Here is a 24,304-nt window from a genome sequence, read left to right on the forward strand (position 1 = left end):
CATATTTCTACAGGAAGTACCTTCTTGTCTCCTGCAAAGTGCTAACAACTCCTGGAGCATTTCTGTTCCATTGGGCTGGGCAAGGTAAACCATCTGCTTCTCTGAACTGCTACCTGCTCTTGTGTTCCTCCCACCTTCTCAAAGTTCATCCTGAACATGCATTCATCTCTTTTCCTACATCTCATAAACACAATGTTCTTTGTATTGTACCTCTCCTGACAAACTATTATTCCATTCAAAAATTACTATACTGTTTGCTTCCCTCTGCAGACATTTGTACACCTTAATGACAGTGCTTTATATTTTTAAAAGAAGGTGAGCATCTCTCCTTTAACCTATCACAGATGTATTAAACGTTAAAAATATGAAAAATGCATACGGATTAAATATTGATTTTATTTTTTAGACAGCAAGTACAATGATGTCGCATTAAAATAATGCTATGTCATAGTTGTTACAGCTCTGATAGAAAAATAAACATCTCAATATACTACAGTGTCAACTCATTAATAAATATCAAAATAGAAGTTAGTAGTCAACTGAAATTAATAAACAGCTATAAAAGTATACTATTTTAAATAATAAAATATTCAGTATATTTCCAGACAAACAAAAGTAGTGATTTAAAAGTATCATTTAAAATGTAAAATGAACAGTAAGAAGTTATAAATTTATTTAAAACCTTTCCCCTTACAAACATTCTCTATGCATAAATTCTAGAGAAACATTATTTATCTCTATATACTCTTTTTACAAAAGGTAGTATATGTTAAATAGAAAGGTAAAACTGTAGTATTATTAATTGCTGTCACACCATTGCTAAGTAAGAAGCTTTAAAGTAGCTTTATTTTTTGAAGCAGTAGTAGGTAAAAGTGAAGAAGATGTTAGCACAGTGAAGTCATCCAACATTAGTGCCTTCCCAAAAGAATCTTTCATCTTTCAACATCTCCCTTCAAAATATTACTGAAACAGGCCAAAATATGTATCAGGATGAAATGCTAGGATTTGGGTAGAAGCCACTATTTTAACCAATGCCAGACAATTAATTTTTTTTTAAAAAATAAGTAGGTACCTTTTTTTTTAAAAAAACTGTGGAGAAAAGGAAACAAAGAGAACACGCAATCCAGAGCAGCATTTCTAAAGCATAAGTATCTACCAGCTTTAGCTTTTTTCTTTTTTTTTCTTTTTTTTTTTTTTTTTTTTTTTTTTTTCATTTGTTTTTGTTTTGTTTTGTTTGTTTTTTCATTCCGTGGAAAGAGACCACCCTGAGCTGGCTTGCACTCAGTGAAACCCCACTGATTTGGCTCTCTATAGAAATGTATTCATGCTGGCTAATTTTAACCTTTTTTTTCCCCTTTCCATGAATTTCAAGTACCTGTGAGACCCAGTAGATGCTTGTGCGTCAGAGCAGTGTCAAGATCATCATTAAAAAAGTAGTGTTCTTCTTAACTGCTGCTCCATTTCTCTTTAGCAAATAAATCTTCCCCCTCTCTTGCAAGTGGACAGCCAGAACACTGGCACTGTGCTTCACTCACGAGCTGAGCAGAATGAGCATCACCCAGCCCTGACTCAGCACAAATGCCTCTCTGAGAAGTGCCCTTGCCCAGCTCCAGCTTGAATTCCTTAAAGCTGGCTGGTGGAGATCCTGGGGCTGGTGGCAGGTCAATGGGCAGACCCCCACAGACTTCCCAGAAGCTTTAATGGAGGTCTGCAGCATCCAGGCTTACAGCATGCACTGGCACAGGAGGTCTCTTGCTGTGTTCCACGCAAGCATTTTTTGGTAAGTAAGGATGCAAAAAGCCTGCAGTGCTGAGGACAGCATTGTGGCCAATGGGGCAGAAATGGCCAAGCCCATCTATTTTGAAGGGGCTTCCTGCCCTCACAAATGTAGAAGCATGGGCTCAGGTGACCATCTCTGTAGGGATGCTGTAAGACCATTCCCAGTTCCAGGAATTGCATCTGCTGAGGATGCCATCCCTCTACAAGCCCCTGCCCAGGCAGCAGTACCGTGCATCTCTCTGCCTTGGGCATCTCTTGGCCTTAGGGCTGCTTTAGGACTAAGGGTTGCTTGAAGCTGCTTCACACATTCCCTTCCACAGTTTGAGACACATGTACATCTAGGTATGCACACCAAGCAGAAAACAAGTGTTATGTATGATCAGCCTGGGAAAATAACTTTTTCCTCTACAGTCTGCAGAATACTTTACATAGCAGGTTTTCATGAAACCATAGAGAGGAAAAAATAAATCCAGTTGAAAATAATGGATAAAATGTAAACTATGCCTATACAAACGTCCTTCCTTTTTAAGGTTCACTTTCAACATTCCTTGTGAATGTAAGGGAATTTCAGCTGGGCACAATGAAAATTCCTCACATACCATGTGCACGGTTTCTGGATGGAACAGCTATTTTCCCACACACTCCTGTGGTAATGTTACTAACATACTCATGGTGCTTGGAAATAATCAATTCATACTATTGCTTCATTTTAGTCTTAAAAAAAAAACCTGAAATAATATGCATGCTTTTTAATTGCATAAACATAAAATTTATGAAATGCTAGACAAACAACAAATTAAAGGTAAAAAAAGAAGTGGGATTAGAATTTGAAAATTATACATATGGATTTAACATCAACAAATCTGCTGGGAAAAGTCACATACATGCTCTGTTTCTAAGTTATTCTGTTCTAGGAACTCCCAAACCCAATAATGAGATGCAACAGTATCTGCCGGCCCATGGGCACAGGGGTGCAGTCAAATTATTTGACTTTTTTTTTTTTTTTTAATTTCTCAAAGAAGCCTAGTAGAAATTGTTTTATTTAAGAAGTTTGGAACATTCTGTTCTGAGGCTAGATATTTTTTCTGCCATTTTTACGAGCATCTTTGACGCACAATACATTGAAAACTAATAAGAACTATTTTGTCTTTAATATCTCCCACATTAAGCACTATAGGAAGCAGAGTCCTTCTGTGATCACTGAGGAAATTCCTTGTGAATTACAGGCTGCTTTCTCATTTAAGGTCATGTGCTGAGGGAACACAGCTCCCTAAATAGTGAGGCTTTTGTTGGGCTATTCATCTCCTGCAGCAGCTCTTCTGAAAAACATGGTCAAAGGCAGAGGGAAACAAGTACCAAGCAAAGCCAGAGTTTCTCATGGATAGATTCCATCCCTAGAAACAAAGCCTTCTCCCAAGGATCCTGCTCTGTATAAGCTCCCCATGGGCCCTCTAAAAGCCTTGACCTGTCACATTAGCAGCAGCTTATTCTTTTTCACTAGCCTCCTCTACAACATAGCACAGTCATGAGGGAGATGCAAAAAATCTTTTCTTTCTGTTTTTTTTTTTTTTTGTTCTTTTCCTTAAAACACTTTTTTTCTTTTAATATGTATTTTTTTTTCTTTTAACCTCATGACAGAAAGCAGCTTACAGTGCTATTGTCCTGTGAGCTTGCTCTATTTGATCAGATCATATTAAATATTCAGGCAGGTATCTGATAAGAAAATACTGTCTGTGCCCCTTCACAGGCAGCACCGCAATGCCAACTAAGTGCTACAGAAGAAAAAGTGTGATGTGCCTGGAAGATGGGTGTTGCAGCTCAGATTTTTCTCCTACAATGAACTCAGCTCCATTGTCCTCTAACAACACATTTTAACTGCTTCTAACTGTGAAAAGTGATTTCTAAGGAAAAAAAAACATTAGCTATCACTTCAGTAAATGCTTTCAGGGCCATTATGGGAATTAAATTTGCAGAAATTCATTTGCTAAAAAAACCCGAATAAAATAAATCACGCTGTTTAAAGAGTATAATCACACCTTTTGTTATCATTCAGATATTCTCTGCTGAGCTTTCAAATTTGTTTTGTTATGTGAAACAGATACCCAGAGACTTTTTTTCCTACTCATTTAAAAATATGAGTTGTGACAAGAGCAACCGCAGGCAAACTTGTATGGAATTTCTCTCTTCATCCCAATTAAAGCAATAGTTTGGAATCTGTTCATTTACCTAGGAGGAAAATGGTTCTATGTGCTTTAAAAGAAAATTAAAGTTTAAGGCATACTTGATAGATTATAGAATTAATCTATAATTAAGATATTACAATGGAGCTATCAGTAAAACCAGGGGCAGTGTGAGGAAACCCCCTTTGCTTTAAATGAGTCCCATTTACCTGTATGGTAGAAAGCTCAAGGGCTACTTTAGAAGACTATTATAGAAATATTTAATACTACAGTTAACTTATTTACTTATACCAAGCCCTAAATTCTAAAGCTTTCATCACAATTTAATGGAAAGTCCACTGTCTCTGTATTCCTTTTCTCAGTCCTTCACTTGAAACATGACTCAATAAATTAACTGGGTGAGTCCAATACTCATGTAGCACTCATCATTTGTTTTGCATCCTGCCTTCCTTTCACATGTGTATTCCTCAGATTTCAGTGGGAATTTGCAGAAGAAATACAAATTAGAAAATACAAATATATATTAATTTCTAAAACTGCACATAAAGAGGTCCTGCTTTGTTCTGTAACCTATGAACAGTACAGAGCAGTATTTAGTTATCAATAATTAATGTTGCTAAAATGATACACTGCATATTCTCTTCTGAGGTGATTTTTTTTTTTTTAACATCAAGACTTTAGTGCACTAGAGGTTGATCAGATTTTCATAAGGCTTCTGCAGCATAAAGTTAGTAAATCAGACTGTTGTCTGAGTCTTCCAGCTAGCAGATAAGAATAACACGTCTTCTGCCACTATAGCTGGGCTCAGGGGTAAGAAAATTCTTCTGCTTGACCTTGTAGTTCAAATTCTGCTCTCAGATAAGCTAATATTGGTCCCATTGTGTTTAGAAGAGCTTTGCCCATTTCTGAATGCAGAATTTGATTCCACATTTATGAAGTCAATGAACGAGTTCCCTTGAGAAGACGACTCTTATTTTCCTCACCTTCTCCCAAAATGCAGGCTCTTTTCCACATCACACTGGGCATATTTTTCAATGCTCAGCCATAAAATTTGAAGTGTTTATGTAAAAATTAATGAAACCTAAGCCTGTCATCTAACTTACAACGGAAAAAAGCACACGTGAAAAATCAGACTTATATCTGACATCATACAAAAAGAGCAAAGCCCTTATTTGGCAAAACACTGACATGTAGCTAGCAACCCAAAGATGGCTCTGCTGCAATTTATCTTCTTGCAATGGAGTTGATGCTGCTGACTCCAAAGGTAAAGTCAGCTGGCAGTGATCATAATGTAGACTCTGCTGTTGGGCTCTCCTGTTTTCTGTAGCCACTCAATTTTCAAATACGTTAAAATTCATATATAAATTTAATGTCAAAACAAGTAAAAAAGCTGAAAATTACTCTTCACCAGGTATAAATTAACTTTAAGTGACATAACAATGTATAAAAAACTATACAGGTAAAATTTATCTATGTGCGTGCACGCATGTGTGTGTATACACACACAACTATACATCCACACCAGCAACTGAGCGCTCATTTAATCCAGTCATTTTTATTAAGTAATGAGGAGAAGCTAAGAGGCTGAAGCAGACAAATCAGTGGAATTTAGTCAGTTGAGAGAACTATAAAAGTACCATTTACTCTGTTTAAGAGCAGTTGAATAGTTCTATCTATTGCTATAATATACAGCAACGTTAATATTTCAGTCACAGCTTTTGTCCATTCTCACAGAGCACATCAGTACTAGCTACATGTAGAGTGAGATCAGTGCTTTGTCAGACTGGTTCATATCTACATTCTAGGCCATAACTAAATAATTTAGAATATGCTAAAGTGCTATATCAACACTAATGTTCCTGAACAGTAGTAACGCACATTTCTCTTTCAAAAATAAAAAAATACAGCAGCTATAGTTTCAAACATTGTCACATTCCGTGAAAATGCTTACATGTCACTTTGTTACAGTATTTGACAAGACACAAACCCATAAGGCAACAGTCAAGACACGACAGAGTATAAAAAGTAACAATTTAACAGTCGAGCAGGATGGAAATAGACATTTGTAGAAAACACAGTCTTCAGAATTCACACTTGAAAGTTTCGCTTAACCGTAACTTGCTGATGTCGATATTTATTTCCTCTGGTTTGTCACGTCTGTATGTTACTGTTCTTGTACAAACAGTAGGCAAAAACATCTTATCCTTGAAGGAGAAGATACAATTTTTATCAACAAATAGCTAACTTTTATGTGCAAGAAAAAGATTACTGAATGTGATGGCTCTGAAATAAATTACCTTCTTTGTTGCAGATACTCTGTAATCAGTTGAAGATTTAACTTTATTGCTACTCCCCTGAAGAATTATCTGCCTGATGATAAGGACAACAAGCAACCCGATCAGAAAGGTAACTATAAAGATTATGGAAAAGACTCTAAAGTAACTTCTTCCAGAGAAACATTCTGCAATGAAAATGAAAACACAAGTGTAAAGCTTAACAAATGGAATAGGAATACCCCTCAAACACAGTTACACCTACCAGTGCATAGTAATGTCACATCAATGTAACATGACCCTGATGAAAAGTAAGGAAAAATACTAACATAACTAACTAACTAATACTAACTAACATAACTAAAACATTTCCCTGATGAAAACTAAGGAAAAATAACTTCAGGGAACTTAAGGGAAAAAATTGCCACGTGCAAACGTTTGAAGTGGGGCATATCAAGAAAGGCAATTCTGATTAATATTTACTGTAGAAAAATGGCGAAACTCTTATTTCCTTAATCTACGGAGCAAAGACTACAGCTTCACTGTGTTGGTCACTGTAAATTCTTTGTAAACTGTGGGTTTATAGCAAGGGTGAATTGTCAGAAATGTATGTGACCAAGACAATTTATTTTACACAAGATTACAGTGCAGATCATTGGGAAAATAGGAAATCTTTTAGGTGGTTTCTTGAATCTTTGTCCAGTGCTCTCCTCACTGATAAACCTCTCTCCCACAGCAAGCTTTCCTTTAAGGAATACTAAAGTTACAAGTAAAATTTTCACATTTTTCTCATTTATCAACAACTGTAAGATAAAAAATGTACAGAAATATGAAGTGACAAAGGGCAAACATTTACCTGTATTTTTGTTGCACTGTGGACAAATAAAAGTTTTATGAGATTTTATTTTACAAGATTTTATTCTTCCTCAGCCCTCATAACAGTGCAGTTTATTATACTTGAAAGGAATATTTAAACATTACTGAACATGAGGTAAGCATTTTACTTCAGTCTTCCCTGTTTCCGGTAATGTCAAATAATGTAAACATACCCAAAGTAATAGAACATACAGACATCATAACAGATTTTTATAAATATTTCTTTAAGCATTGCTCAGGCAGGATTTATCATTACATGTGACTTCTGAAGGAGCAGGAATAATGATTTAGCAGCGCTTGCCCATCACATTTGCTGTTATTATTTATCTTTTACTGCCCCTGAAGCTATGACTGAATTTTCTTTGTCCTGCTTTCTTTGTTATTGTAATACTTTGACATGCTTTTGAAACACATTTTAAGACAGTGAATTCAATTATTAATCCCAGCAGATTTTCATATTTTTAAAATCACCTAGAAAATAACACATACCTGAAGTCTGGTAATGCAGCAGGTAAGCACATGAGGTTGTGCACTGGTCAAGTATAGCTTGAGATGCATTGTTAGAATGATGACACTCAATACAATTCCTGTAAAATAAAAATGTAATTAAAAACCTATGTCTTTCTCTCAGCTCTCCTTAAAGATATTGTATCAACAGTCTTATGTATCACTGCACGTAATGCTTTCCTGTTGTCAGTAAAATATTGCAACTTTTTTTTTTTTTTTTTTTTTTTTTGAAATGTGATACCTCTTTCAGCATTTTGTCCCTGTGATGCTTTTCAGAATCAGCTGGTCAGAACTTGTAAGTAAAACATGTCTTTGGCTTTAAGCCACCTTCATGCAGTCCCTGCTCTGCATTTTTGTGCTATTCAGGGGGTATAATGGGTCCAGCACCCTTCTTCAGCTATCAGGCTCCTGTTCAGTCCTCTTTCCTTATCTATCAATCTCATTGGGATGCGCATTGGAATTGAAGGGAAAAGACAGTTCTAGGAAACACAGATTATTAATGATGTTTGGATGCTATGGTAAAAGAAAACCAAGTAAGTTCCCACTGCTGGGCAGCTGAGAGAGTCTGCAAGACAGAGGAGGCAGCACTGTCTGTCTTGCCACCTCTGCTTTTCAGCTTTGCATAAGATGGACATCACAAGGCATCCAAAAAAACCTCTGACTGAATTTTTAACAAAGCTATGTTATCTTCTGTATCGTATATAAAGGCACACAACTCCCAGCAACTTTGAACAAGTGTAAGTCAGCAAGGCTAACTGCATGTTGTCTAGTGATGAAAGTGACTGGTGAATACATATGAGTACATGTAATTCTCTTGTCAGTGTGAACCTCTCAGATACACCGATAAACGTCTCAAGTATGAATTTTTTCCATTTTCTACAGTCTAAATATGTAAGAAAGAGAGCAGACATCAAACCAAGCAGAAATATTTCTCTTTGTTTCAACACAAGAGAGCTAAGAAATCAAATCTAGCACAAGAAACATACCAGTTTTCTTCGCAGGCTTTGTTACAGGTAGGGCAATATTCACACAAACGTCCAAAGCTTCTTGGGTCTGTGCACTCACACTTTCCACATATGCATTTTCCTCTTCCACTGCAAATCTGGCCCTTTGAATTCAAGCAGTGCTTTGCTGATTGTAACGAGCACTGGCAGTGGTCACCTTCCCAGCCAGCAAAGCATTTGCATTTACCAGCTTCACATTCACCATTACCTACAACATGAGATAGCCTTGAGTCATATGCTTTCATGAAAACACAAAAAGTCAAATTTTATATGCACGTGTTTGTATTACTGGTGCTTTATGTCAAACAGAGCTAATTTAAACCTTGGTTTGCTAATTAGTATTTTCAGTTAACAATTTGGACTGAAAGTACGTGATACATATTTATGGCTGCTGTTTGTTAAGATGAGCAAAAGGTGCTACCTGGATGTCACCCTAAAAACTTTTACTAGAATTTTCCCCTATTGCCTTGGATCAAAGAGGCGGGGATTAAAACTTATACAACAATCAGAAAAACAGTCTTGAGGCAAACAAACTTCAGGCTTCTCTTCAGCATGAAAGCATTCACTTCAAATAAACCACAAGATTTGGTGGAGAAAGGATTATCAAATTCATGTGCACATGCCAAGTTTTGGGTTTTATGATTTTTTTGTTGTTTTTTTTTTTTGTTTGTGTGTTTGTTTGTTTGATTGTTTTTTTCAGAAGCACATAAGACAGCACTGCTTTTCTGCCTTCCTACAGGACAAATGACAACGGGACAAACACAGTCACAGGCAGGTGACTATGCTGGGCTTTGGAACTGTAGGTTGTTTTGTAAGTACTTAAAATGCACAGCCTCAAGGATTCAAAAGTACCTATGGTGACTCTTACAGCTTTCCAGGTAAAGCTGTGGTACCCTTGGACTCAATCACATGTGACAATCACCACCTCCTACACAAATATCTCCCTGTCTCCTCTGCTGACCAGGGCACCACATCTCAGTCTTTAGGAGTTTGCAAGTTTGAAATGTCTGATTAATAAATAGTAAATTTGCCAAATAGGTTGGGAAGAAGAGTGAGAAGATGAGCTGTAATTTGTTGTGTAGGAATGAAATATTTAAAGGATAAGGTAACATTATTTCTTTTCATTTTATGTCATTTTATGTTCACAGTCACCTGAAGAGCAAAACCAAAATAACTCTACTTAAGTCCATAGCATTATTCTCAAATGATCCCACTGCAGTTGAAGTAACTGATTCCTTAATTCACTTGCTGGTTAGTATACAGTGGACTGAAAGAATGCAGGACAGTAGTATAGATTTTAAAATATTTTATGACTTCTGAAAGGGAAAAATTATTCTGGCAGAGATACAGTAATGATATCCTTTCAATCCCATTTTTCCTTGATAACTTAAAAGTACATATTTTGTACTTGGCCCATATGCAATTTTCATTTGCATGTTTTCTTTAAAAACATAAAGTAGGCCACAAAAAAATTTCACCGTCATTTCTGGAGCAGATGTTCTGAACAATGTTAGCATATGTTTATCAGTATTTGAAATCAATTATCACTGTAACTCTGATAAGACTGAGAAAATCAGAACCTCATTTGGAAGTTATGGTTCCTCCTAATCACTTAGTACCTCATATTCGCATTACATTGAAAGGTATCAATTTACTTTTTGGAATAATGTTACAGTTTCATCCAAGATATCAGTATCATTACCTCTGATGAAATTTTAGATCTAAGTCTTAAAAATAGCTAAACTTAGAAAAATAAACCCCTTAAAAAGCAGTGCTGATGTTTAGAAGAAAGTACATACTTATGTGGTGAAGAAAGCCCGAGAGCATGAATTCCAACCAGGTTGTTTGGGGCATTTCACACACTAATTCTGCACACACAATTCTTGTACTTGAGAACCTTACATCATTGTTTTCAGCTATACCATGTATATAAGCTTCAGAAAACAAAAACAGAAAACCCAAAACACAGCTTACCAGAACATAAGCTTCCCTGGTGATATGGGCAAGAAAAATCATCCATTTCACAGTACTTGCCATACACCTTGCCCAGTTTGTTTTTGTAGCAGAAACATTTCCCATCTATGCAATTGCCTTGACCACTGCAGAGGGGCTGGTCCTGATGTTGCCTGCACCTCTCAGAAGGCACAGTAACTCTGTTGGAGCTACAGTTATCATCACTGCAATGGGACTGCTTGCCATCAGAAGTTGTTTCATCAGCCCATACTCTTTTGTGCCTTGTACTGTCTCCGTTCTGATAGGCACAACTTTTCTGCACATTAACGATGGTGGTTTCATTGAAACCAATAGGCTTAAGGATTGCATATTTTCTTCCTCCAGTTGTATCACATCCTTTCATTGTAACAGATACATTGAAAAGTACCTAAGAAGAAATAAGACAGATTTTACATCATTATGATTTTCTAAAAGTAGCTTAAATTTTTAAATACATAAATAAAGCAGAACCTTACATTGCATATGAATGTGCACTAGCTAATAATAACAAAATACACAGTGGCCATCTGTGAGATATGATATATTGGTAATGACAGGCATCACAAACACAGTTAAAATCCTAACAATAGAAGACTGACAGCAGTCTGCTTTTCATGTTAATAAAGCATAGTTGCAGAAGAAGAGTTTAACACAAGTTAGATAGTAATAGAAATACCACCCTCATCCTCCTGTTATTTAATGTGTACATTTTGTTATATTGTAGAAATAGGTAAGAATTGGGACAAGATTGAGCAAGACAATACACAAACAGGAGCAGAGACACTCTTTATAAAAACAACCTATAATGAATATCCTTGTCGCAGAAGTGATCTGTGCAAATAGAAAGCACACAGCTTTTTTTTGGATGGCTCTATTTACTCCAACTAAAACACAGAAATGGCTCACACCTTATTATCAACTTACTTTTCCCAGTTCCTACGATGGGGATGGAATAAGAAAAGTCTTGTGCTCTTACTGTGGCCCTGAGCAGACCCAGTGCTGCTTCAGAGTGCACTCAGTACCTAGCTCATGGCTGTCTCATTGCCATCACCACCAAGCTCCAGGTCCACACTCCAGTAGTGCCCACAGCAGCAGCAGTCCCTGTGGTTTTCCGGAGACCTGGCACAGAAGCCTGGCTCATTTTGGTGATCAGGTGAGTGCCATAGAGTTTGTATCAATCACTGCCAAAACTCTTTAACACCTCTGACACCTGTAATAGTTTATTTGGAGAGCAATCTTGTATTTCACAACTGGGTTTTGTTTGGTTTGTTTTCTCTTTTCTTTACTTTGACTGGTAGTATTCTCACTAAGGCTATTTAGCCTGCTGATGGAAAACAATTCTTCCTCACCTCGTCACAAAGAAAACCTAACCAAGAGGAAAAGGAGAGAAATGAGCCTAAGAGAAGCAAATATAAAAAAGAGAAAACCTAGGGAACTGATTAGATATGAGGTTGAAGCTACCCACAAAGACTAAGACCATTCATTTCTGATCGCCATCTCCCCCTCCCGCTGCGCCCCCACACCAGAACAGCCGAGCCCTTGGGGACAATGGTGGCTTTGTGACAAGTGGGTCTGTGGCTGCCTACATGGACAACAGGAGAAGAATGCTGTGCAGAAGCATGTGCTTCTTAATGTTGTATTGAGGGGGCACACAGGCTTTGTCTCGTCCTCTCCTTTTCTTCTTTGTGGCTTCCTGCATTCTTCTTAAAAGTGCCACTACACACATAACCCCTCGCCTGCTCACACTCTCTGTGAATGAGGCTCCTTGCTCTGAAGTGTGGCTATGCCCAAATTCATACTGCAGGTGCAGCAGTGTGGGGAGGATGGGCTGCAGCAGGGGAATTTGCTTTTTATTCAACACGGAGCCCTACTAGAAAAACCTCATCTTCAAGCACAACACAGTAGTGGTGAAACGGCAGGGAGATGGGAGAGACAAGTTGTGATATTTGATAGATCTGAACAAAGCAGCAGAAAGATTAATCATATTGCAACTAAATAATTAAGATGCTGTGAATGCTGTTCATTCACAAAGTTAGTTTTCACCCTGAAGAGGCTGTAGGATTCTCCCAGAATACAATAAGTTTTGTGTTTTGGTGAGAAAAGGAAGGAAGAAGGATTAGACAATGAAAGGAATGTGAGAATTAAGAAAAGCATTTTGCCTGTAAACAAACACTGAAAGGAGGATTTATGGTTAAAATAAATTAATCTCTGGGGATGGCTCATTTTCAGCTGCAGTAGAGCTTTAGTACTGTATGCAATCTCTTATAATCAACTGGCTTGGCTTTTTATTAAAAAGAAACAGATATAAATATTTTTCTTTTCATTAAACAGAACAAATTCCAGTCCTATTTCTTATGACATGAACAGGGAACAACACTGGAGAAGAGATGAGTTAAGAAGAAAAACGAAGCAAATCTCAAACTGTAGAAGTCAATCACCAGCAAATCATGCAGACAAAACTCAGAAGAACATAAAATACAGCTACATGAACATATTTAAAATACACATATTTAGTCTACTGATTTGTTTTGCTACTTCTACTCACAGAGGTAAGTAAAATCACACCAGCTGAGACATGTGCACATGTCAAGAAGGAAAGAACTCCTTGACCCTGCTCTCCAGAAACACAGACCTCTTCCTGGCAAGCTAAATAAATTACTCTGCTAGTCCAGGCAATTAAATAAATACATCAAGGCACAGAAAAGTTGTTCTGGGAAGAAAACCATGTTCTTTTTATTAGCCAGACATCTTCCCCCGCATTTTCACAATGCATGTTGCTCCAGTTTACTGTTTTCTTCAGTAGGTGGGACTAAACCAAAATGGATAAATGACTTTATTAATTTGATTTACAAAATAAACTAATTATTCACAACCCTCCATGTGCATAAAGACTACTGGAGCAAAGAAAGGGAAAGGTGGCATCTCCTCTAGACTCAAGGAACAAAAATTCTAGTGATTCCTTTCTGCTGGGTGGATTATCTTTCAATGTCTTATGTATAGATTTTATCACAATGGTGAAAATGGCCATTGTCCCCACTGGAGGACAAAGGAGGAGAGTTTTAATGGACTTTAGCTCTCAGGAAAAGCTTTGAGCTTTAGTTCCATGAGATTAGTGAGAATTAAAATAAGATTCAGGAAAAATAAAACCAGAGAATAATGAAGAGTCTGTGATCATTAATCATGTAAATCCATCTTCATTATAAGTAAATCCCTACAAGTTTTCACACCACTGAAACCCAACCAAAAAGAAAAATAAGCATTCCAGTTCCTTGAAGAAAGAGAACTATCAACATACTTCTTCATTGTATCCCACATTTTTGCATCCTTCCATGCCAGTTTTTTCACTTCCATCAGGACAGATTGCAGTGATATTGAAATGAAGACCTTGGATCTGGTTATCCACTTGAATTTTCACTTCAGAGATTAGTTTCTGTAGCCAGAAAACAAGTTTTAGTTGCATTGGATCTCAACATATAATCTGCATTAGTGACTAGCACCAAGTACTGCTACTATGCCTGACTAAAAATGAAGAAAGCTGCTCTGTGTGAATAAAGGAATGAATTCAAGCATTGTTTCCCATATAAAGACCCGATTACATTACAAATATACACAGGCAGTGAACTGGTAATTCTGATAAAGAGGAGTAGGCTTTCCAGATACAAACTTTTTCAGCTTTTCTAAAATGGTTTTGAATCTGTATTTCTGGCAATTTGAAAATCTAACAACTGTGCACAACAAAAACTGCTCACTGTTTGAGAGACCATACTGCCTTTTAGCCACACATTTAAACTAAAACAGTAAACACACATACTACTATTACTATCCAGCAGAAAAGGGTCTAAATTGATTTGACACTTTATAAACTTTTGATATTTTGCATCTGTCTTAGAAAAGTCAACTCTGACCTAACCTTAGGCTGATCTGGAGGCTATTGGGATATCTCTTACTCAGCTAGGACTACGTAAGTCACCAGCTGGTTGATTCCCATGAGGCCTTTTTGCAATATAAAATGATGAAAAAGCCAGCTACTTGGTCACTGGTATTTACTACTTGCTCCTACTGCTTTCCAAGAAGGAATATTTCTTCTTGACCTTAAAAAATTTATTAAAGCTCTGTACAAGCCTATGAGCTGAAAATTACACAGAGATTATTGAAATTCCTGGCATATTAAAGAAAAAAGTATAGTTTAATGGGATAGTTTTACTGCTACAAATGGAAATTTAATTACATGAATCTGAACACATGGTCATATTAGTAACATTTTGGAAGTTAGTGACTCATCTCTGGCTTCTAAGCCAGGGATTTCCAGCCAGGATTTTCCACAACTGAGCCTAAGGTTTCCCTGCCTAGAACAAGAGTGCAAGAGGCCCACTGTCATCAAACATCAAGACTAAATTTATTTTCTAATTTAAGTACTTTTGCTTTCGAGAAAGTAAAATATTCAAGCTCTTTTCATCACACCTTTGTATATAACAAGTGCCTAAAACTTCAGGATGGGAAGAAAGATACTGTCTAAAAAACAAAAATAAGGCAAGAGCAAACTGGGGGCGGCTAGAACAGGAAAGTCCCATAGAATCTTCCATGAAATTAAATAATTATTTTGTAAATTTTCACTTCCTCTCCTTGAATGTTTATCCTGCATTGTGGTCTAAAAACTGGGATACAATTTAGGATGGACAATAGAAAAGTGGCATAAAAAAGAACCCTGATATTAAAAACCTTTTGCCAGTAATTCCTGCAAACCTTCATATTCAAATTGAGATTTCTTGATTTTATATGAGAAAGTACAATTATCAGTGAGAACTTCTCTGCAATTCGATTATACCTAACAACCTCTGCTTTTTGAATGTCTTAGCCTGCTGCACAATGTTTTTAACATGACAGTGAGAAAAATGTGCATAAACCCCCTCTATAAACAAGGAACAGAAATGGAACTTGGCTTATCATTATAGTAAATTTGCTGTAACCATATAACCTGATATAGATAGTGAACCTAGTACAATGGATAGTGTCAGCTTACCATGTACAATTAATCACAAAGTATGTGATACACTCTGATGCCTGGCATATAGCTTTGTAACTTATTTTTCAACTTTTGGGACTTGTATTTTTGTGTAACTTGTATACCTTAACAGCATTCAACCATCTACCCATTGAGTTCAATTTGCTGCTGCTCTATGAGCTCCCTTTGATCTGTTACATCAAAAGTGTACTACTTGCCTTCATTTTCAAAGCTGTTTATGACACTTCTTACCAGGCTGTCTTTCATTCTCTATCAAGATGCCAATTTCCACTTTCAAGCTTCCATTCCCTGCCAATCGTTTGTGAAAAATGACTTTACACTCTTTCTCCTACTATTACTTTCTCTTTCCCATACTGTTATTTTCAATAATCCCTATCAAGACTATTTTTCTCTGCCATCCCTCAACCCCTCGAGTCATTATACTGCTTTGTGCACTGTTAATCCTACTTTCCACAATATCTGCTCTTGTCAAACCACCTTCTTGAAAATTCCCCACCTGTTGTCCCTCTTCTGAGAATTATGCTGCAAATTCTTCCAGATACTGCCTTATCTTTTTTATTTTGAACATATATGGTACCTAGATAGTGCTGTCTGGTCTGTAACTAAAGGATAGGGATGTCAAAATTCAAGTAAGTCAGACATTTTTTTGAACTTGTATGGCAACAGGTGCAGAGAATTGCATATTTAGGATGACTCTCAGAAAATAAAAAGTCCTAGTTCTTGCCTTTGAGGCCCTGACAGCCTGGGAATTTGAGAGCTATTACAGGATAGTGTCACCTACCAATCTATCTTCATGGACCCAAGATAGGGACCCAGATCTGGGAAATTTCAACTTCAGGACATGAAAGGCAAAAACATCCTTGTACAAATATGGCATACAACATTGTTACTGTAATCATACCTGATAGGCTTCTACCACCAGGTCATTGAGATTTGCTGCTTGTGATTCTATCTGTCTTGCAACAGTACCAGGCAACAGAGGTAACAGATCCTATGAAAAATACAATAGCTTTTAATAAGTTTTAAATTTTAATATAAATATTATGCTTTCAAGATTGGAAAAAGAAATCAGGTTTCTAACCTACTTTATACCAATGAAACTGGCTTCCTTGAACTGCAAAAATAACATTGATGTTATTGTCAATCAATTTTTCAGAGAGCTGCCCAAGAGATGGATGCTCCTGCAAAATACAACAGAAAAGAGAAGACTGCAGGTTATCAGGGAGTAATCTTACATTTAATATATGACATAACAGGATTCCAAAACCACCTCGATCTCTATTTCTAAATGTTCAGAGAAATGCCAGGTCTGCATCCAAAAGATGGAACCAATCAAATAAACAGATCACAACAGAAAAAAATCAAGGCATCATCCAGGCTGTGACAGGCTTATTGTTATCTATGCAGTGGTGCTGCACAGTGGAAGGACTAACTCACACAGTACCATTTGTGCTGGTTTGAGCCTGGTGGTTAAAAAATATGGGTATGACATTTTCTGTCATTCTAGACAGACCACATTTTTTGTGGTCTGTCTAGAAGGACAAGAGGATTCTAGCAAATGATAGGTGGGTTCTTGTGTAAAAATCAGGAAGAAAATACAGCATGAGGGCACTGAGACGAAGTGTGCATTGTGGAACAGCAAAGCAATTAAGCAAAAGTCTGTTTCTCAGAAGTATATTTTGGCACCACTGATCAGACACACCACCTAAATGCAGCCACTAAATCAGGTTCTAGCAGTGTTAAAGTTTTGTCCATAACTTCTGGCTGAGAGCTTTTTCCATCTCTGTACATTCAAGACCTGCCGTAGGATTGATGCCTCCAGTCCTCACCATGATGATCGTATTTTCTTAGCCATGTTTGTGCTTGAAGAAGGTAGCATAAATTTCATGTCTCTCCCAAGTAATGATATTGCTCTACATGGTGCAGGACCTACAATGGCATGTCCTGTACCAGTGACCTGCCCTTCTACACTTCTCACTGAGACATCTGACATGGATTTGAGAACAAGAGATGCACTGCTATCACTTCATCCGATGAAGGTCTGGGCAAGCACAAGAGTGTCTGTGTGGTCCCAGTGGGCTTTGTACCACTGGGCTATGACAGATCCCTCCCACTCCAGTACTCTAAAAATCTACCTGAGAGCTACTGTCTATTGTCATATATCTGTGAATACTTCAAAGAAGTAAATACAGCTTTTAAAATCATGAATAAACATAGAAAGGTGACTGGGGCCTTGGCCTGTGTTTCCCCTTACAGAGATTTAATCTGGACACATCCACTTCTTGCCTTCAACCTCTTTCCTCCATATACTTCTGCTGTCTTTCTCTTTCTGATATTTTCCACCATCTGTCCTGTATTGTCCCTTGCACAAACACAGTCTGTGGCCCTCCACACCTCATTTCTCCTCAGAGTGCCACTTGTTACTCAAGGCACTTAGTCAGCTGCTTTCCTAACAGTAATCTGTACGCCAAGATAACTGAGACAAAGTTATGCAAGGGGGCAAAATCCATTTTCCATCATGGGAAACAAATAAAGAGCTTTGCATAGGAAGAACAAGGGAGTTTTTTCCTGCAGTTTGATCTTAGCCAGGGTTCATGCCTCTTTCAACTGTTCTAGCTTTTGGTAAGAGATTATATTCTGTAAAATAAGTGCTGAAAGGTAGGTACACAGCAATAAACAGGCCTTCTTACAGCTCCAGCTGGAAGGTGAGCATGCATTCCTATCAGCACAGCTTTATGTGAGCTGCATCAGCAGTGCCCTTCTTGCCACTCTCAATATACTGCAACACAGCACCACAGCCTCCTGCCTTCTACATGACCTCAGACCACAGTGGTGGGGTCTCCATTTTGCTGCACAGCTCCACCCCCCACCAAGAAACTGTCTGGCAGACCACAGACATCCAACTGGTCCCAGGAGATGGGTGAGTGAAGTCGGGTGTTCTGTAAATACCTCCTGTGCACCGAATGTGTGAAAGATAGGGGTAGTGTTGAGGGATCATGAGATGGTCACATAAGTTGATCTACTCAACATGTGACATGAGACATGTCTGAATACCAGCGACGTGGCTCTCAACATCTCTGCCATTAATGGCAAAATTCTGGGATCAGTAGTGTGAAAAATGGGTTTCCAAGTCCTCATGAAACAAAAAATTATTCAGATGAAGCTTACTGAAGTCAACAGAAAACATGGATAGGCATGCAAGAGTTGCAGGGACTGGTTCACCAGACTACCCAGTCTGCTTACAGGTAGAGCTGAACCTTCATCCTTTCATCTCCCTGTCAGCTCTACCCCAGCAGTGTGTCCCTCTTGGTTAGTTGTATATTAAAGTCTTCAGATTAGAAAGAAAAAAAATTTCTTTTTATTAGAAGACACTGTAAAAAGAAAACCATCAACAGACCCACACTATCTTTTTCGTTTTAAGTCAGTAAAGAGGTGACATAAGGAACTACTGGACACTCATGGATCCCCACTTTGCTTGCTGTTAAAATCTTCATGTACTTTAATATTATCTCTTTCCAATAGTGCCCAGGCAGGCTTACTTTCATTTTAGATCATCTTTCTTGTTTCAATTACATAATTAATTTTATTATTTTTAACCTACTGTGTTAAGCTGGGAAGATAACTAATACAGATGTTAAGTATTTCAGAAAGGGAGTTAAACAAGCACACATCTAATTAAAATGGACTGGAATTATTTCCTGTCTTGTGTTCTTTTGCTGACCTCTGTGTGACTGCTTAGCAAAAGTTAGAAAGAAACATACAGAAAAGTAGCTAACTGGAAACATTTCTGATGTAAAGGTTAAGCTTACACAAATACAGATAAGTCCTCTTAAATGGCACAAGGAGAGAATAAAATACACTAAAATGCAATTTCTCGAGACAATCAGAAGATAAGAATCAAAGTAGGAAAACAATTTGTTTACAGAGGGCCCTTTAATGTAGCACAGCACAACAGAATTGCATTGATAAGAAATAAAAGCAAAAAAGTGTTTCATATTTTTAAAAGCTGACAGCCTTTCATGATATTTGATTTAAATATCAGATAGCCTTCTTCTCCCTCCCGTTTTCACTTGTTCATTTGAAAACTTTTTATGGATCTCTAAAATAATCACAGGTACGTACCACTGATAAGACAAAAAGAACTGGAAACCAGTACACCTAAGAGACACTATTGTGATACCATGTTAAGCCTAGTCTAGAAAATATCTAATACTGAGAAAGACTTCCAACCCGTTTTCTATTACTAAATGCATGCCCTTTATTACATATGGCCTGTGGTTGAAAAAGATGCAGCTAGAAAACATATGGGACAAAATATGCCCCCACAGATCTAAGCAGCTTTCAAGGTCACTTCATTTGGGTGGCTAAAAAGATAACCTCATTTCACAAAAGGCATCACTAGCAGTAATCATGGAATTTTTTTTTTTCTGTCTCTGGGACAGTAAAAGCATGAGCTTTCTGCCTAAAATCCAGAAAAAAACTTTTTACAGTTAGCCATCAGTCTGCCATAGTTCCTTAGAAAGTACTTAACTAGTCCATGAGGTTTTCCAGCTGAAACAGAAGCTGGACAGAAAATTATTATAGTTTTGTTTTGTTTGGGGTTTTTTGTGGGTTTGTTTGTTTGCTTTGGGGCTTTGTTTGTTTTGTTTTTCCTGAAGGTGATGTTATCTTTGCTACCAAAGGAATCATAAACACCAGAATAAAATTTGTACCCTCAGCAAATGTTAATAAACAGCAAATTTCCTCTCATTTATAGCACTGAAATTAAAAAAACTAAACAAACAAAAAAAAAAAAAAAGGAAAAAAAAAAAAAAAGAAAAGAAAGAAAAATATAGAGAGGGATACCATAGCTTGTAAATTTGCTCTGCTTTGGGAAAGGAAAGTTTTGGGATTATTTGCTCTAAGTAGATTAAAGGAAAGGGTTGATTTGATCCCAGGGATACTGCAGAAATACTGAAAATGAACAGACTGCCTAGAGGGAAATAAAAATCCTGACATCTCTGAGGGGATATCCAAGAGGTGAGAGAGGGAGCATACAAATGCAAGAACATCAGATAATCAGAAATCCAAACAACCTTCCTGTTCGCACACGCTCAACTGCCTCCTCCACTCAGCAAGGTCCTGGACACCCACCAATTCCCAGAAATTCCATGATCACACACCACCCAGCATCTGCTTCCTGCTGCCCTGCCATCCTTTTAAAGTTGCTGGAGCTGAATTCAGGTCCAGCCTAACTCACACAGAGGCCCCCTGACTTCACTGAAACGTTGCTGGCTTGGGCTGAACACAAGCCATGTACTTTAACTAAGTGCAGTTAGCATTGAGAATAAAGTTGTAATGTGCTCTGGTTACACTGCAGTTCATATTTCTGTTTCCTGGTAATTACATGGCAAGTAATTAGAAATTCATGTTTCTTAAATAAATGGTTAATATTTATGTTAGGAAATAGAAAAAGTAATTCAAAACTACATATTTTAGGGAAAAAATGCCTGGCTACTCCTGGCTACTACTTTCTGTATTCTTGAAGAAATTATTTTGAAAGATAAAAATAACTTCTGAAGGCATATTATTTTGCTACAGGGGATCTGATGCAACTTTTTGCACAGGTAAGTATTACCACATCCCATTTCATATTGTGATATTCACATGGTTTTAATGCTACAATAGCACAACAAAGCTCTGTGGCACAAGAATATTTTCTAGGCCATCATGGCTCTTGCAATTAGGCCATTGCTCTTGTACCTCTTTTGTTTTACCAAGCCTTTTTCAATCAGTGCAACTATGCCTGTTTGAACTGTAAAGCATGACTGCTACCTTTGTCTCATTGGCAGAAACATTACAAAGTGGTAATAAAAACTCACACCAAACCCAGTAACATATTCTCCTCCCCTGTTTCTCAGACTCCAAAGTGCCTCATCCCAGACAAAACCAATGTCAATAGTTTCCAGTGATGGATTCACCATTTCACATCATGCCTACCTGGGACAATACAATTCTAGTCAGTGAATTGAAAAGCAATGTTTTGGCAGCAATCTAAAAACTTCATTTATGCAGTCTTACACCACTTCTCTGAAGGCAAACATATGACATATACCTTACCATACTCGTAGCTTTGACGTACACATTATCTTTCAAATGACAGTTTCCATCATGGGGAATTACAATCCCTGCTAATTTACTGTCAAGGGCCAGATGAGAAGTTTGATCTGTCATCACAAGAAGCAGTCGCTTTGCTTCTTTACGCCATCCAATATGGCTCTAAAAAGAAAACAAAATTAAGCATAAGAAAGCCATAAATTATTTTCCAAAATACTGAACAACATGAATGTGAAAGCCTAGTTTCAGCTACTCCACTGCTTTGCAGCACTGACTTTAAACCTGGATATTTAAAGCATTTTGTGAGGAAACGTATATCATGTCCTACATCTGAAAACTACTACTGTGAGTCAGAGACCTACTTACCACTTTGTTTTTTAAAAAAAGATCTCTCTAAAATATGTAAAAGTTATGCACTACATAGCGGGCTTGGGTAGCAACTGCCACATCATGTGTCTCACTATTACACACAAAAGTAAATTTTTGGGATCTGAAAAGCATTACAACCAACATTCATTTGTATTGATACTTGGTGCCCTCTCTATTTTTCCTTTATATTAATTTACTTTATATTCTTATCATTCTATAATTTCTTTTTCCTACATATCTTTCCAGAAGAGACACTGGCATATGATCAACCAGTGAACTAAAGTTTGAGTGTCTTCATGCACCTGCAGATTGAGAAAGACCACATTATGCAGCAAAATATTACACCTATCCACCATCTAAAAGGATTAGCAGTATAGTGGCATCTGCAAGGGTGAGTTCAAGGTATTTAGGAATTCAGTGCTGTCAAGGAGGTAGCATGGCAAGCTTACATCTAAACTATGTTAGGTGCCAATTTGTATTTCCATAACATTTATTTCTCTGCAAGGAACAAACAGCTGATTTAAGTCAAACTCTAGAGGCACACATGAATCATCTCATATTCTTTTTCATTATTCCCCCTCTCAATTACTCCATCTTCTTTTCACTAATTCCATCTTTCCTCCTCTTGTACTCTTTCCTTGCTCCTCCTCCCTACAATGCTGTCTCATCACTATGAATTGCATTAACACTGCCAAGTATCTTTCATCTCATGTGAAACATGTATCTGCAACACAGATCATGTATTCAGCCAGGCTTCACAACTTATTCTCTACTTTTCCTTTCTTTGCTTTGCAAAGAGGGATTTAGCTTCCTTTTCATGCTCAGTCCCTGCTAGCTCTGAATGGGGATATACTATCTCAAAACAGTAGGGATAATAAGTACAGAGGAGTGGTGTCTTTTCCAGCTAACACGCTAGGCATCAGCCTCCCTCAGACAATCCTAGACAGTATTCCCCTAAAGAAGGGTATTTTTAAGTTTTATTTATAAACACATTATATCTTAACTAATCTCCAGTTCTCCTCCAGCACCGTAGAAACTTTTTGCTCCTAAGAGTCCATCATTCCACTTTGTCACTTCAAGATTCCTACCTATGGACTAAACAATAACTAAAATTTTAAAGAAGCTTCATGTCTTAACCTGCTAGTGGCTGCAATAGGGGTGTATTTGTTAAAGCAAGATGCAGCAAGTTATAAAGTTCTATGGTAGACAAAATGAGTGCACATTAATACAAATTATAGTTCATGATGGTAGTTATGAATTGCACATTGTTCTCATCCATTTTGGTTCACAATTCAGTTAGTTAGCAGGAAAGCCTCCTCATTCTCATGAATGTTTCCATTCTATTGTTTTTGGAAGCATATATTATTCTAGAGCTCAGATGTCATAAGTGTGGAATGTGTCCAATAAGAAACACTGATTTTAAGGAATTTTTCCAAAGCTTCAGAATAATTTTTTTATAACAGCTGTGATCACAGTGCCTGTGAAGAGTGGCTTTTATTTATCTGTTTTACAACTCATCAGAATAAAATGAATAAAATAAAGCTGGTGCCAAAATTTAATTTTTAACAAAGTTTGGATTCCTTTTTGGGCTTGATTCATTCTAGTATTCCAAAAGAGAATGTAAAGATGGACAAGATAAAAGGATAGTCCTGACATCATCCCAAGAGATCAGAAACACATAAAGCCTTTTATTTGGACAGGACTTGAATCACTTTCCTTAAAAACACCAGAATGAATATTACAAAACCCAAGAATAATCCAACTTTCAACATTTCTATTGCACTACTATGCACAATAAAAACCAAACCAAAACACAACATGCAAAAGAGGCCTTTAGAGCAAACAAATTATTTAATATGCTTATAGCTTGGGTTCTACTGGTAAAGAGCTTTTCCACTCTTTTTTGCATGGCCAATATGTGATCAAATTTTATCAATATACAAAAGTTAATTTTTAGTTGATTTGTATTGCTTTTAAATTATTTAAAAGATAACACGGAAATGAATTTGTTTTCCTTATCTATATAAGCAGATACATAACTGATGCTTCAGTTTTCAAGTACATTTTTAAGTAGAAGAAATGTCAAATAGGATGTGTCTTTGCTTAGGAACACAAGGAGGGCTTTAAAAAATTTTCAAACAAATTCTCTAATTGGCTGAGATTAATACACAGGCTTGCTCAAGGAAGGGGTACTTTCTTTCACTG

At 37.1% G+C, this 24,304-nt stretch overlaps 1 protein-coding gene across 4 annotated transcripts in view; it reads right to left on the reverse strand.

Moving 5' to 3' along the window:
* Positions 1 to 379: 379 nt before the first annotated feature.
* Positions 380 to 24,304, reverse strand: part of ITGB8 (integrin subunit beta 8) — a 48,102-nt gene continuing 24,177 nt past the window's right edge. For 3 of the 4 annotated variants that reach the window (XM_071735742.1, XM_071735746.1, XM_071735744.1), the window contains exons 6-14: positions 21,734 to 21,892; positions 16,720 to 16,815; positions 16,536 to 16,625; positions 13,907 to 14,041; positions 10,594 to 10,999; positions 8,602 to 8,827; positions 7,598 to 7,695; positions 6,257 to 6,420; positions 380 to 6,163 (exon numbers count right to left, since the gene is read on the reverse strand). In XM_071735742.1, the coding sequence (XP_071591843.1) occupies positions 6,041 to 6,163; positions 6,257 to 6,420; positions 7,598 to 7,695; positions 8,602 to 8,827; positions 10,594 to 10,999; positions 13,907 to 14,041; positions 16,536 to 16,625; positions 16,720 to 16,815; positions 21,734 to 21,892 (1,497 nt within the window). In that variant the 3' untranslated portion in view covers positions 380 to 6,040. The remainder of the gene's footprint in view (positions 6,164 to 6,256; positions 6,421 to 7,597; positions 7,696 to 8,601; positions 8,828 to 10,593; positions 11,000 to 13,906; positions 14,042 to 16,535; positions 16,626 to 16,719; positions 16,816 to 21,733; positions 21,893 to 24,304) is intronic. The other variant, XM_071735743.1, reaches the window with a different exon arrangement.

This window comes from Heliangelus exortis, chromosome 2 (assembly GCF_036169615.1).
Source record: "Heliangelus exortis chromosome 2, bHelExo1.hap1, whole genome shotgun sequence".
Lineage (NCBI taxonomy): Eukaryota > Metazoa > Chordata > Aves > Apodiformes > Trochilidae > Heliangelus > Heliangelus exortis.